The sequence below is a fragment of the Episyrphus balteatus genome, chromosome 3 (genome assembly GCF_945859705.1).
Source record: "Episyrphus balteatus chromosome 3, idEpiBalt1.1, whole genome shotgun sequence".
Lineage (NCBI taxonomy): Eukaryota > Metazoa > Arthropoda > Insecta > Diptera > Syrphidae > Episyrphus > Episyrphus balteatus.
Genome location: NC_079136.1, coordinates 41,945,803 through 41,961,755, shown reverse-complemented (window position 1 = coordinate 41,961,755; position 15,953 = coordinate 41,945,803). Strand labels below are relative to the sequence as shown.

Here is a 15,953-nt window from a genome sequence, read left to right as displayed (position 1 = left end):
AAACAATTTTGGTTCTATAAAGCTTTACACATGCAATTGTTGCTTCTGTAAAGCATTATAGCAGCAAAATTGTTAGTAGGGATGTATGTATACTTTCAAGCGTATTTATAAATTAATGAAATAGATTTTAGGGCAGACCTTTTTACATATTTTGAAAATTTGGAGCTCTGCTTCACTTTAAACCTTCGTTTCGAATTTCATTAAATGGGCAATAACTTTTCTTAGAGCAATTGTATTTACTTGATTTTGATATCATTATCAATATCAAAATCAAAATATCAAAAAATTTACTAAAACATGTGTCATATCGATACCTTTCCGTAAGAATGTATTGAGGCACATTTTTGGGCCACGTTTTGGTACATTATTTTGGTATATTATGATAATATTGCATAAACTACTTTTTACTTGCTCTATAGGGCAAGTATTGGTTTCGTGTAGAAAAAAAAATCGAGGTTTTAATCAAAACCAAAATTACGATGATGGAGAAGACCAAAAAAGTAGTTTTCGTCATGCCGTCCGTCGCCGTCGGTCTGTGCGTCCATCTGTACATCGAGCTAGGGCCTAAACGGATGGATGGATTTGATTGAAACTTGGTACAGATGATTTTTACGTAATTCCCTAGACCCTTTTTTTTTATTTTTTTAATATCACGTTTTTAACGCATATCTCCCATATAACGTTTTCGAGGTATTGCAACTTTCTCGAAAACGGCTCTAACGATTAAATTTGGTGTACGTAATAATCTTATTGATTCTAACAAAACTGCGTTTTTAGTTTTTCCCAAAAAATTCGGAGAACGGAAATATGGCGTTGCCGTTTTTCAAAAATTGACATATTTTTTAAGTTCATATATTTCATCAAAGCATAAGTCAATTTTATTAAAAATTTACAGAAATCATTTTAAAGTGTCAAATGTAAAAAAAAAAAAAAAAATTTTGAAAAAAAATTTTTCTATAACGTGTTTGAAAAAAAGATTTTTTTAACTTTCAATTTTTTTTTTTTTAATTTGTTTCTCGAGACTAAACAAAATCTTAAATTTCCAATAGATATTTAAGATAAAGATACTTTGAACTACAAGAGCAAGTACCTACGTGCGAACCAGTCGTGCATTTTATTTTCACTTTTTTGATGACCTAACATCCAGTCTCTTCCACTTAATTTTTTTTTTTAAGACTCTTTTGATCCTTGTTTCTTATTCCGAAAGGTTTTTTTTTACATATACATATGTACAAACCTACTTCAAATATATTTACATTTCTAATTTTGTTTCTTTTTTTTATTGCAATTAAACCAACTTTTGTGAAGCAAAGATAGATGTATATTCACTCTGACTGGACTAAAATGGAAATGAAATAAATTGAAATAATTTTATTTTTACAATGACTAAAGCTATCTCTTGATTCATTGATAACATCCAATTACATTGTTATTGGTTTAAATTGTGGGAATTTAATGTGATTTAATTAACATTTATTAATTAGTTTAGGGTGGTTCCATTAACCACCAACTCCTGCTTAAATGATATCTGTGCATACATTTCTAGGTCAGGTTTAACTCTGTGTCGGCAACGACACTTTTTCTCAGTGACATTGTCTAATAACTAGCAATTAGAAATTTTTTTTTTTCAAAATAAATGCAAGACAATATAAGAAGGTACTTTTGCATATCGTGATTGTTTATGAGTTAATGTTGGCATTCGTGACGTGCTCTAAGAGAAGGTCGGTGTAGCATCCATCTGTTTGTTCATTTATTGCCTCCTTCTCAAAGGCAAAAAATAAAATCTTTTGTTATGCTCAACAGATGACTCTGCTATTTGTTATTCGAAACCAAAAAACGACACATTGGAGTGTGGGTTTTGTGCCAAGCACGTTCAGCGTACCTACATCTTATTATTTATTTTTTTGCATGTTAAAAAAAAAAAGAAATAGAAAATGAAATGAATGAATAAAGCCATCTTAAGATTTATCACGAATTCGCTGTCATAACATGAGGAGAGATGTCAGTATTTTTTTTTTGTTTCTTTAAAAAAAACTTAAGACATTTCTGTTAGTAAAATATTTAAATCTACCAATATTTTGGAATCAATGGACCTAGACAAAATGCCATTACTCTCCCACAAGCTGTCCCACAGGTTTCCATATGAATTATGATCACCTTTATGACCTACGAGTGATCATTCATTCTTGATTAAAAGGCGGTACAAACAAAAAACGAAGATGAAGGTAGAAAAAGATGGATATTATAGATACAGGTACCTACATAATATACGTGCAGTGGTTTCAGAGCTAAACATTGCGTGCGAAAAATCTTCGTTAAACAAATTACTTTTCAGCACATTTTTGCATACAAAAAAACGAAGCTGTTGAAAGGCGATCAGAGGTGCCGGAACAGTTGATTATTGGTAAACTATTATAAGAGAGGCTACTCGTACAGGCTGGAACATATTATGGTTATTTTCATTTTGTTTCTTTTGCTATACCTACGAGCCAATATGAGGAAACAATACCTACCAACTACTATTTATTAATGGGTTCAATAACACTATAGCTATTTTTATTAAAACGATAAGTTTTAAGATTTCTGTGGCTAATTAAGAAAAATTTATATTAAATATTTGAAATAAAATGGATATTAAATAAATTTTTATAACTAGATTCAGGTTCAAACAGAAAATAATTTTTTGTTATTTTTATATAATTACTTGGAATTTTAACTATTGTTATCTTATTAAAGCTAAAATTTGTGGTAGAAGAAAAAAAATAAAAAAACATCTTGAAAATAAAATGCACGACTGGCACGCACGTATTTGATCTTATAATTCAAAGTACATAAATATTATTTAACCTTTCAATTTGAAAATTGGAATACCGAGAATCATTTAAAGTAAAAAGAAAAATTTGTCTGTAAAGTTTGAATAAAATCGGTCCAGCCTTCAACGAAACATAGTTAAATAACCAAAATGTCAGTTTTCGCAAAAAAAAAAAAAAAAAAAAAATATGTATCATATTTCCACTATCCATTTTTTTCTGAGAAAAACTAAAAACTCAGTTTTGTAATAATAATTCAGACTAAAACCAAATTCTTTTAAAATCTTTAGAGCCGTTTTTGAGGTACAAGAGAGATAAAAATGATCTGCGCCAAATTTCAAGAAAATCCATCCAACCGTTTAGCCTCTAGCTCGTTGTACAGATGGATGAACCATAACGAAAACCGCTTTTTTTTAAGTCTCCATCAACGGTAAAAATATATTTAATATAGCAGATAGGTTGCACTTTTCAAATAAAAAAATATTTGAGACCATTATTAATGGTAATGGCCTTACAAACGTTTTCTTGATGCCTGAATTTCTCGTAAACGATGACGTGACCGATTTCTATGAATTTTTTTGTACAAAAACGTAGCTCTAACGTTAAAATTAAGATTTTTTTGAAAAATCAATGTTTTTAAAACGGAATTTTATTGAAATGTTGTTATACTCGTATGTGTCGATTAATATTTTCTTTTGAATGGCAAATCATTTTTCTTTTTTTTTGAAAATGTTTGAAAACTTTTATATTAAAAAAAAAAACAATATAAAAAAAGGGCCAACATTATTTTTCTAAACATTTTTTTTTATGGCATACTTCATTTGTAGGTTTAAGCCATTTAAAGGTATGTTCTTGTTACTTGCATTTAAATTTTGTATTCAATTTTTTATTTCTTAAAAAAAAATTCTGCTATGAATTTTTAAAATTATATTCCAAGCAACTTTTGACATAAGATCAAGTACGTGCGACCCAGTCGGGCATTTTTTTTTACATCTTAACCTCTTTATATAGGCGGGTGTTAAGTAACCTGAGAAGAAAATTCTAAAAAAGATTTTTTTTCCCTAAAAAAAATTCCATGTCCCGTTTTTGAAAAATAAAAATTTTAAAAAATCCAAAAATGTACTTTTTTTAAACATTGTTTTTGAATAATATTTAGGATAGATGGAACAAAAAATTTTGTACAGAAAAATTTTATTTAAAACTGGCCTTGTCACTAACTTAATTTTGTGACTTCATTTCAGAATTCTTAAAACTGTATGTTTTTAACTTTAACTAACCTCGTTTTTTCATGAAAAGGATCAACGAACAAAATTACAAGATCTTGCATTGAAATCTTTACTTACGTAAAATACATACACATATTTTTAATGAACATTTTATTTTTACCTACTTTAATATGAAGATGAACCTACCAAAGCACCTATCGTCAGAAGTCAGATGAATTCCAAATAGTTTGTTATTTTGTTGTTGAAAAATCTATATTGCCGCAACTAATAAGCAGCAAATTACCTATGGCAAATTAGTTAACAACTAAATAAAATATACTTAATTGTATAACTTACATGTTGAATGTAATTAACTTTAATTTGTAAAACATCTCTTTCAATTAGATAGAATAAAATGAAAACAAATGAAAGGGAAAAATATTTTCTTGACTAATTGGGAGAGAATTCATGCAAAAATATTCAATTTAACTGAAAGTATAGAGGAGTTAAACAAAAATGTTGAGGAAAAACAGAAATAAAATTAACGCTTTTACCTTTGCAATGATTCTCCAAATTTCGCTTACCTACTCTTTATTTCAAATTATATACATATGTTAATTTGATAACTCCTTATATTGAATTTATGATCAAAATTTTACACAATTTTTACAATTTTACTCTCTTTTTGGAAAAGCTATAGAGAAGAGCCATTTTCAAAAAGAGAGAAAGGGAATTTAAAAAATATATTTTTCCAAAAATTATATTTTCTTGGTGTGTATTTTTCGTGTAGTTAAATTCAGGATTACAATTTCGATAAATGAATTGCACTTTTTAAGTTTACAAAGAATACGATTAACATTTTCGATCCAAAACAAAATACTTTCCGAAAAATCAAATATACATAAAACAATTAATTAATAATAATAAGCATTGGTATGGGTCACTGTGGTGTATGCGCACTATTTTTTATTTTTTCAAAAGTCCATAAATATTTCATTTTTTTTTTGTCTTTAACAGATCAAACTGGTAAGTTAAAGAAACATTATGAATCATTTTTTACTCTCCTAAATGATGTAAATCTTATCTAATAGATAACATCATGATGGGCGCTATAAAAGTCAAGCTCAATATAAACACCGAAATGATGCCCATAAACTTAAACAATCACACCATTATATCTAGCATTTTAAATAGCCTAAGCTAAATTATTACATTAAAATGTGTAACCTAGTAGCTTTTACCAATGAAATAAATAAACCAACAGAAAAAAAAAGTCACATTACTTTACTTTCCCACATTTATCTTCCCAAAGCAAGAAAAATAATTCAAGACCAAAAAAAAAAAAAAAAAACGATAAAAAACTCACCATCAACTGCATTTTTAATTCCTATTTTTTTTCTGTCTGTACTGGTTTTTTTTTCAGTTACAATTAGAAACTTACAAATTATAGTAATTTCTTTTTTTTACCACAAAAAAATAAAAAAAAATTAAATTTCTACAAACAATTTCAAAGTAAAAACCGCAGCGTGAACAAAAAAAATCGAACCGAGATCGTGTCTCAAACTAAATTGAAGATCACCTTTTAACGAAACAATGTTTAACCACCAGGTTTCTTCTTTTTCAAAAGTAAACAAACCGTCAGTCACTCGTCACAAATTTACAAAAAAAAAATTAGAAAAAATAACAAACTCAAATGTAAAATAATTGAGTTTGCGCGCTTTTGAAATTTCTCAGGTTGAAAATTATTCAAAATCTCAGGGCAATATTGGGACTCATACGGATGATCTTATATTGAAACTCCTTTTATAGAGTTGCTATAGGAGCGTTTCAGTGTTTACAGTTGGAAAGTTATTTGCAGACTGTTTGTCTGCAGAAATCACAAGCAAACAGAAGACGTTCCATGTCAAACTTACCAACCAAAAAGGCAAAAAGATGTTCGACTGCTTCTGCGGGTGGCTTACCACGATTGGTGTTAGTCTTGGTGGGTAGTTGTTTGGTGGCTTGAAACTCTAAGAAGTCTGAAGAAAAGACACCAACTAATTGAAAACACCGAAAAATTATCCGAAGATAAACAGAAATGAGTGTCATGATGTTTGCAAAAGATACTTTTTTTGTTAAGTTTTCACATTGCTGTATAGTCTTTATCTTCATGATCATCATCAAGCCCGCACCCCTTTCTTTTTATTCAACTTTTGACATTAAAAAACCAAACTCTTCGATGGATTTTTATTGTTAACTGCATCAACAAAGTGGCTATAAGGTGTGGACAGTATGCATTTATCATTTCGTGAACCTTTTGTCCGAATAAGATCAGAGAAGGTCGTGTGATTTGAGACTTAAGCTAATGATAATGCACCTCGAAGCTATTATAGTAGGTATATTGCATTGTCACAAGATCTTTTGTATTTGATTACACTGGTCAACAAAATTTGACTTTTTTTTGCCACAAGAACCAAAATATACTTATCTAGTATTTTTCGGGGTGCTGAATCCGAATCTGAAGTCAGAAAAATTTGATTGGCCTCCGTTTTTGAAATATTACCGTTATAAAATGCTAAAAAACGTCATTTTGGCTGTTTTCGAGGTTCTGTTTTTATGTGGGGTAATTCATTAGAAACAAATTTTTAACGGTTATTATAAGAACTGATATTCTAATTTCAAAAACTGTTTAAATTTTCCCGATATCTCTTTTATTGCTCGAGATATCTTAAGTTTCAGTTAATAAGCCAAAGAGAAACTAAACTTAATTTAAAGATTAAGTCTCTGATCACAGAATTTTTGCCACAAGAACCAAAATATACTTTTCTGAAGGTTTTTGGGTTGCTGAGCACGAATCCGCAATCAGAAAAATTCTATTAGCCTCCGTTCTTGAAATATAACCGTTATAAAAAAAAACTTTTTTTGCACTTTATAACGGTAATATTTCAAGAACTAAGGCTAATAAAATTTTTCTGATTGCGGATTCGAGCTCAGCAACCCAAAAACCTTCAGAAAAGTATATTTTGGTTCTTGTGGCAAAAAAAGTTTAATTTGGTTTGCCAGTGTTGTTTCTGATTCAAAGACCGCTGCTTAAATTTTAAATATCTCGGGCAGTAAAACAGATATCGGAAAGATTTAAACATTTTTTGAAAGAATAAAATCAGTTCTTATAGCCACCGTTACAAATTTATTCACAATGTATTACCCCACATAAAAACAAAACCTCGAAAGCAGCCAAAATTACGTTTTTTTACATTTTCTAACGGTAATATTTAAAAAACGGAGGCCAATAACAATTTTCTGACTTCAGATTCGAGTTCAGCACATCAAAAACTACTAGAAAAGTATATTTTGGTTGTTGTGGCAAAAACCTTGTTGACCAGTGTTATTTACACTTCATTACTTGGTCAACGGAAGTAACACTTAGTTTGATTTGTTTGCCATTTTATTTGTTTGAGGATGTGAGACTAGTTGGGTTTTTTTTTCTCCAATTTTATTATAATTTTGTTTTGTTATTTTATAATAATGATCAATAAATATGAAATTACACTGCGGTGTTGAAGTTTGGTTAATCCAAAGAGAAAGTTGCAAATTTAATTTGCACTGCTCTGCATTAAGCACTTTTCTACTTTATTGATTGCAAACTTATACCATTATTTAATTTAGTATTTAATTTTGACCCAACGCCTGTATTCAGCTAGAGTCAATTTTCTCCAACACGTTTTGATTATTTCAGAGCAAAATATTGTTGTAAACGAACAAATTTTTTAGGGGTAGGCAATCCTCAATCACTGTATGTATCTCATTAAAATCAACCATGGAAAGAATTGAAATTATTTTTTAGGACAAGACTTGACGGTAGGTACTTGCCATAAAACAAAAATGGAAAAGTTTGTTTTGCTCAAAAACGACTTAACATTTAGTTTTTAAAGGTATGTATATTCGAAAACTGTTAATGTATTCCAATGTTTTGTTTTGTATTTGATTTATCAAGGGGCACAGTAGTGCCCAGCCAAGTTCTCTAGCAACTTTGGCACTACACCCTTATTAACAGGAAAGAACTCAGGCCATTTTCGACCCCCCTATAACTTCTATACTTCTTATGATGAGTAGTTTCTGAGATATAGAGCTTCGAAAATCGCAAAAACCGTAACTGACTGACTCACTCACTCACTGACAGATCATCAAAATTATAAAGAACTTTCCGCTATAGCAGAAACTTAAAATTGTATACGTTGATGGGGCTTGTAGTTATAGGTACAAAGGAAAAAGTCGAAAATTTGAGAATTTCAATTCAGGGGGCGTGGTAACCGCCCATTTTCGCCGAATTTTCATCAATTATTAAAGAGCACTTCTGATTGTCGTAGAATCTTGGTAAAAGGATAGAGCTGGTAGTTTATACAAAGGAAAAAAATTTAAATCTGACAATTTCAGTCAGGGGACGTGGCAACCGCCCATTTTCGTTAAATTTTCATCAAAAATAGAGATTTTAAATTCTACCGCAATACCTGGCAAAAAGTAGTGAAATCACAACAAAAACATTACTGTTAAAAAAGAGCCAAGTTCTCCTATGTTGAAATTATGCTGGCACAAAAAGTACTGAGATATAAAAGTGTACCAAGTTCTAAAGTTTGGTTTCAAATTTGTATCAATAATGATTGTTTACTTGGCAATTTTTAAAATAACTTTAAAAATCGGCAATTAAAAGAAAAATTGTCAAGAGAACAACCAAAATTTATTGAACACGTGGTACTCCGCGAAAAGTTAATGAAAGACTGCGAAATTTAACAAATGAGTAAAAGCTTTCTTGATTCAGCATAAATAGAACAATAAAACTGTTTATAAAAAAAATTCCAAAACACAAAATGTAGCTTAAAACGGTCTCCGAACTCTAAAAAAAAGGTGAAAAAATGTGGAAGGAGTATAGCCCGACTCAGGACTACACGACTTTGTACACCCCGACTCACGACAGCCCGATTCAACCCATAGCCCGACTCAAGATGTTGTACTTTGAGATTCAGCCCATAAAATCTACACCCAATTTGGTGCTTGAGCATAATAAAAAAATATTTTCGAAAAAAACCAGTACTCCTCTATTTAGAACTGTAAAAAAATCTGAATTTGACCGAAAAATGGCTGAGTAAAAAATCGTTGAAATCTGAAAATATTGAAAAACGGTTTTTTGACGATAACTTGAAATTTTGATGGTCTTCAAAAAATTTCAAGTGCCGAAATATGATGTACATACTCAGTAATACCTACAACCTCTCCTAGGTCATTTCCAAAGTAATTGACATGATTTTTGTTTTGTAACAGTGTTATTAACATTCCTGTTAAAGTACGATTTTCTTGATTTCTGATTTTAATTCTAAACTGTAAATGAAGATTTTTATTCAAAAAATTTTGAGTAGCTGAAATATTAAAATTTTTTTTTTTTAATTTTGTCTGTTCCATATTTTTTGAAAAATGTTTGAATATATTATATAAATCATAATTAATTGGCAAACTTATTTAAATTTTGAATATTTCTTCATGTTTACAAAATTCTAAAGAAACTTCCATTTTTTGAATTTCATTTTATCATATTTTTGTCAAAATAAAACAAATCAGCTGTTCCTTGACACTTCTCACTCATTTGCTCTACCTTAAAAGTAAGAGCAGAAAATTTGAACTAAACTGTACTGAAAAACTTCATGGAACACAAAATGACAGTTTGTAGAACAGTTTAGGACAAGGTTTTCCTTCATGGAACACAGAAACCTGTACTTTTTGGATCCTTTCTGTGGCGGATCAGATTTATTAAACACACCTTATGTTTCAAATAAATGGCTTAACAATTTTCCAAAAAAAAAAATTAATTCTTTGATACAATAAACTAAATAGCACACGTTAGCGTTTGGGGGTGTAACAGTTCAAAAAAATGTTTTAATTTCATTTCTTTTAAACTTTTTTTTAATTATTCATTTAAGAATTTTTACAAAGCTATAACATTCTAAGTACATCTACATAGGTAGTTACCTGCGATCCAATCTTGTATTTTATTTTATTTATGTATATAAATAGGTACGAATGCATTCAGTTGTTAATCTCAGACAAGTTACAAGTAAAGCCTGGTACGCTGCTCGCGCTAAATTTTAGCTCCCATACAAATTATCGAAAATTTTTAGCCGAGATAAAATGGATCCCATACAAGTTATCGATAACTGGTATGGGAATTTTATCTCATCTAAAATTTAGCGCGAGCAGCGTACCAGGCTTAAATATGAAAATAAATTAGTAGACAACAATTTTATGTCCAATGAACGAGTATGTGCTCTTCTTAAGTCAGGATCGTATATACACATACGTAAACCTTTTATTAAATCTTTTGCCCTTAACATTTAAAAAAATGAAGAATCACTTAAATATTATTAACCTTTGTGAAAGAATTATAAATTTATCATAGGTATTTATATATTTTTTAATACGGAATTTAGTAGGTGTTTAATGTATTGTAGTATAGTAAAGACTGTAACTAAATAGATAGAGTAGACATGCGTCTAATGTCTAATGGACTTACATAGTGAAAATGATAAATTACTTTTTAACAATATTCAAGGTGTACCTACCTACGTACGAATATGATCAAACCCACACAAAATTTACAATGGACTTACGACCTTATATCAAATTTATGTCTCGGGCCGATATCGAATTTCAAAAAATATAGATATCATAAAAATTATTATGTTATGTAATGATTTTATTTATCATAACTTTTTTTAAGAAAAGAAAAGAAAATAAACACAGTTTATACAATTATCCAAAGATCACTCTTAGAAATATTGATATTTAATTTATATTCCACGACGGACTTGACTAAATGTAGATGTCTTGGAGACCATGAGACCAACAGAAAATAAAACGCAATGGTTAAATATAAAGTGTAAAATCCAAAATCAATAAATGTGATTCCATACTGTTTTGTAGAGTACATAGAGCAAAATTAGGCACTTAGAATTAAGATGAAATTAGAGTGTTTTCATTTTAATACGAATTTTCTAAGTAAAAAGATTTCTCATTGATTTTATGTGCATGCTTTTTGAAATTAAAAGATTTTACAAAAATAAAAGGATGTACAGTTAAATTTAAATGTATTCATTTCTATCAATTTTGATTGGGCATACCTTTTGTATTTTTTAAACGCAAGAAATTTAAGAAGATTTGTCCGCTTTTTTTTCTTGGCAAAAAAACATGTAAAAATCCGCTTAGTTTAAAACAAATTCTTTTTGTCTTTTAGCTCGTCTTTTTTCTCCGTGTATACACACCTTTCAAAAATGCGAAATGAAAAGCACGGAAACAGTTTGGAGTTATTGGGTTATATATCCATATCCATATACTTAATTTTTTCTAAGTATCATCCTTATTTTTAAAATTACATTGTTAATACCGTGAGTCCTTAGTCTATCAAGAGCATTTTGCTTAAAACGGCGTAATTTAAAAAACAATCTAACCTCATATCACTGGGTGTTTTTCGACGCTGGACCTCATGGGAAAGTTTGCCTGAAAATAATATTAAGAATCGTCATAGCAAGTTCTGGAGATAGTGTTTTTTTTAGAAAAAAATTCATATTTGTTATTTACGATTGATCTCATAAATAAGTATCATTTTAATTGATGCTTTTTTTCCATATATTTTTAGGCCTTCTCTTTAAAACTTCGAGCATCAAAATATTTAAATTTTGTTTGCAAGCATCGAATACTCGCTTACCACACTATTCGAAAAGAACATTCTCATCAATCTCGAAGTAATCGACTTGAATTTTCTTATGCCTCGTCTTCGCGATCGTGTTGGAACCTAGAACATTATACGATATTGCCTTTTTACTCCTTCTGTATTGTGAAGCATCTTCAACTCAGGCAGCGTTAAATTACTTTAACACATTTTGTACATTGTCCAAATGAACGTACATAAGTGCTAAACGAACTGCAGCAGCTGTGTAATTTTAGCTAAAAGCGAAATAGCCCATTGTGACACAGAAAACGAACTTTTCGCACTAATATGGTATCAATTTTCCTCCATTCACCCTTAGATTACTTTATATATAATGGTTCCATTGCATCTTCAGCCAAGAATTGCTTATAGCATAGTGCAATCAATCATGAGGATGTCAGGTCAGAAGAGCGTTTTTGTGAATTTAACAAAAAAAAAACTTTTTTTCTTTTATTAACAATTATTATAGAATTAATTTATTATTTCTTTCAGATTTTTTTATATAAATTCTTAAATATTGATCCTACACGAACACTATAAAAAATAAATCGTGTCCCTTTTTTCAACCATTTTTTTTTTTTGGCATATCCTTCAGAATGAATGTATATTGTATATACTCGTATTATAATGTTTCTACTGATATTATATTTAGAATTTGTTTAATAAAAAAAATATATATTTTATCTATTTATTGCATTTTTTAAATTAATACTAAGAAAAAATTAATATCTATCTTATAATTATAGTTTTAATAATAAAATAAAAAAAATATATATATAAATCAACAAAAATAATGTGAACTTAACACGAAGTCAAGAATAATAATAATAATATAATTAAATTCGTGTCTGGTATATGGACTAATTTGTGTCTTATAATTTTTTTCTTATTGTCCTTAAAAATTTGATTTTTTTTTTTTAATTAATAACTATAAATGGAATATAAGTAATGTATTTGTTTTGTCTCTACTTTATATATGAATAACAATGATTATGTATTTTGTTGGAATGAAAAAAGAATTTAGTTAATAGAAAGCCTCTTCCTCATAGAAATTAAACTATTTTTCATAACTCGAAACAGACTGTGAATCTGATTTCGAGTCAGAAGACTCTGAGTTGCTTGATTTTGTTCGCTTTTTCGCCGCCCATTCAACAACGCAAAAGCATGCTGTGCCAATTGTTCCAAAAACAACCAAAATACTCAGTTGAGCTCTCAAACCCAAATATGGTGAATAGAAGAAACTGATTGCTGCAGCAACAGACTGAAATTAATAAAAAAAAAGAGGTGAGAATAATGAAAGCTTTCAAGATATAATAATTGGCTTACCTGTGTGAATTTAAAGAGTGCAAAAGCTCCAACAGAATTCTTCACAAAAACTCCTCCCAACATTGAGTAAATTTGTGTATTAAAACAAGCATCGCCGAAACCAAGCAAAAAAGCACACAACAAAGCCAACCAAGCCTTTGGTGGATCCAAATAAGAGATGTCTGTTGTGCTTTGGAAAGGAGCAGCGTCAGGAAGATTCAAGAATATCAGGAAAAACGCAATGAGATGTATTATATATCCGACAATCACAATTGGATCACGACCATATCGTGTAGTTTTGGAACCCAAAAGTCCGAATAGACCTCCTCCCAGGACTTCACCAATTCCAATGAATATTCCAGCTAAACCAACAATTTCTTTTGGAGTTTCCGATATGGCAGATGTGAATCCAATTGATGAACCATAAACTCCACTGAAGAATGACAACTCAAGACCTAGAATTTCAAAATTAAAACCAGTTCATTAAATAAAGAAAAAAAATTATTACCTGAATAGAAAAATGCCAAACTAAGAAGCAACATATCTCTGGTCATAAACAATTCCCCAGCGGATTTCATAGCATATAGAGCACTTCCAAATCCAGATTTAACTTCATGGAGTTCTCTATCTGGTGTTGAGTTGTCCTCGACTGTTCTCAAAGTGGCCAAAAAGGCGATACCCAAGATTGCAACAGCAATGAGAACTCCAATGACAAGTTGCCTTGTTTCAGCATCGATAGTGCTTTTATCCTGAAACTGGAAGTAAACGAAGAGATTTCCAAAGAACATACTGCATTGAAGGAGGGCCCAGAAAATTCCTGAGTTTCTCGAAATATTCGTTGGGTCACTGCATCGAGCCAGGAATGTACCTTGGCCAGTCCATGTGATTGAAGCTCCAGCTCCAAGAATTGCACTGGCTACATAGAGAAGCCATGTGCTTGGCCATAGAAATACGACCATAAAGAGGCTGTAAGGGATTAAATGAATGAGATTAGTTTAAACTTTCAAAAGATTTATCTGTTCGACTCACGTATAGGTTAAAGACCCTACAAGCATTGCACATCTTGGACCAGTAAATGATAAAAATGACGGCGCTAACCAATTGGATAATGCAAATGATGCATAGATGACAGCTAGACTTGTGTAGCCATCACCTTTAAAGGTTTTATCTTCTTCAGCTATACTGTCTAGGATGGTTTTCTGCAAAAAAAGAAAAACGAAGATTAAAAAAATGCATCCAAATTATTTTTAGTGAATACAATTGTTGTAATGGCAGTTCTGCTTACAACCTTGCATCAATCATATAAAGAAAGTTTGTATTACGCCATTGCAATACAAGAAACGATATCAGGGCTACATATAAATCAAGTTTCATAGCCATAGGCAAGCTCAATCATTCCTATGACTAAATATAACAACGTTAAGTGAAGATTAAACTATAGATCTCTAAACTTTAAGAATTCTTCAAGTAACTAAAAAAAAACTTGCATAAAGTTCAAAATTTATGTTATCATTTATTTATTAGCCTAGTTGACTTTTTTTAAACAAAAGCTGTTTCGTAAAAGCACCTGCAAGCATACTTTGATTGTTTTGCAGACTCCTTGAAGTATGCACAGAAAAAAGGGGTTATTATTTAATGTTCGTTACGATTTTAAATAGTAACACAGATATTAATTTCTATACGATATTAATCCGCATTGGATGTGAACCAAATGAAACCAAAAACGCGTTTTTGTTTTTATTATTTTCACCTGGTGGTAATTTTGACTGTTTTAATTTGTAAACACCTACAGTCACTCACATAAATATTGGGCCAAATGAAAATAAAAAAAAAAAACAAATATTTACAATAATATGCTGATAGCAAATAGATGTAGGGGAGAGTGGGGAACTTTTGAACACGGGGAACATTTGAACACTGCGTATGAAATATCAATTTTTTTAAAAGTAATTCGATATTTGAACCCGTCAACACCATGTCCATAAATGTCAATGATTTTACTTGGTTTTCTCAGCTGGTTTTCAGATTTATAGGTGGAAGGTGATTTTTATATTGGTTATATTATATGGCTCGCAAAACCTGGTTCAAACTATATGAAGTGGACTAAAAACGGTATAATATAAAACAGTTAATCAATAAAATACTGAAACAGAAGTTAAACTGAAACTACAGTGCCCAAACTCGAATTTGGATTTTTGGCCGAATAGTTTTGTGGCGTTTTAGACTGCTTTTTATAATTTATATATTTTTGTTTGATTTTGCTTGAAAAATATACAAATATCTAAGCATTTTTCAAAACATTTTATGTATTCCTTATTTATTTTTTTCAGACATTTAACTCAAGACAAAGATTTGGCCCAATAATTTCGTGACTGACTGTATAATAAACGTGGTGATACATTTGAATAGGATTCTGAAACTTTTAAGGTGTTTTCGTAATTTTAAAAACAACTTAAAACTCTTTTACGTTTCTTTTGAAATTACATGATGATACAATTAGATTAAGATTATATATTATTTTATAAAAAGCTTAAACATACTAAGGGCCAGTTTGTTGAAAGTGGGTTAAATCTCCAATTTGTTTATTACGGATTCCCATTAATTGAGAATTAAGAATCTCTGATAATCAAAGAGCGTTTGTTCACATTTTTTTCACCTTGATTAGCAAATCATAGTTTTTCCACAAATCTTTCCAATTTCCAATCTATCTGTCAATTTGTTTGTCGAAACTTAATCAAGAGTTAAGTTTTTTTTGTCATTTAGTTGACGTTTGTGATATTTTGTGAATTTGAATTATTTTAAAGCGCTAAAAGTAAGGAAGGTAAAAATAAATACTTATTTACAACCATTAACTTTATCTTTTTGGCTTACAGAAAAAAGAAAAAAACATTTATAAAAAAA

The 15,953-nt window shown here is 29.8% G+C and overlaps 2 protein-coding genes across 2 annotated transcripts in view; both read right to left on the bottom strand.

The window, feature by feature from the left end:
* LOC129915540 (putative uncharacterized protein DDB_G0282129) overlaps positions 1 to 5,472 on the bottom strand; it is a 30,022-nt gene extending 24,550 nt beyond the window's left edge. Inside the window, exon 1 of the mRNA XM_055995129.1 lies at positions 5,382 to 5,472. Coding sequence (XP_055851104.1) covers positions 5,382 to 5,393 — 12 coding nt within the window. The 5' untranslated portion in view covers positions 5,394 to 5,472. The remainder of the gene's footprint in view (positions 1 to 5,381) is intronic.
* Positions 5,473 to 12,207: 6,735 nt separating this feature from the next.
* Positions 12,208 to 15,953, bottom strand: part of LOC129915527 (UNC93-like protein MFSD11) — a 31,023-nt gene continuing 27,277 nt past the window's right edge. The window contains exons 2-5 of the mRNA XM_055995107.1: positions 14,082 to 14,251; positions 13,561 to 14,018; positions 13,074 to 13,507; positions 12,208 to 13,008 (exon numbers count right to left, since the gene is read on the bottom strand). Of these exons, the coding sequence (XP_055851082.1) occupies positions 12,805 to 13,008; positions 13,074 to 13,507; positions 13,561 to 14,018; positions 14,082 to 14,251 (1,266 nt within the window). The 3' untranslated portion in view covers positions 12,208 to 12,804. The remainder of the gene's footprint in view (positions 13,009 to 13,073; positions 13,508 to 13,560; positions 14,019 to 14,081; positions 14,252 to 15,953) is intronic.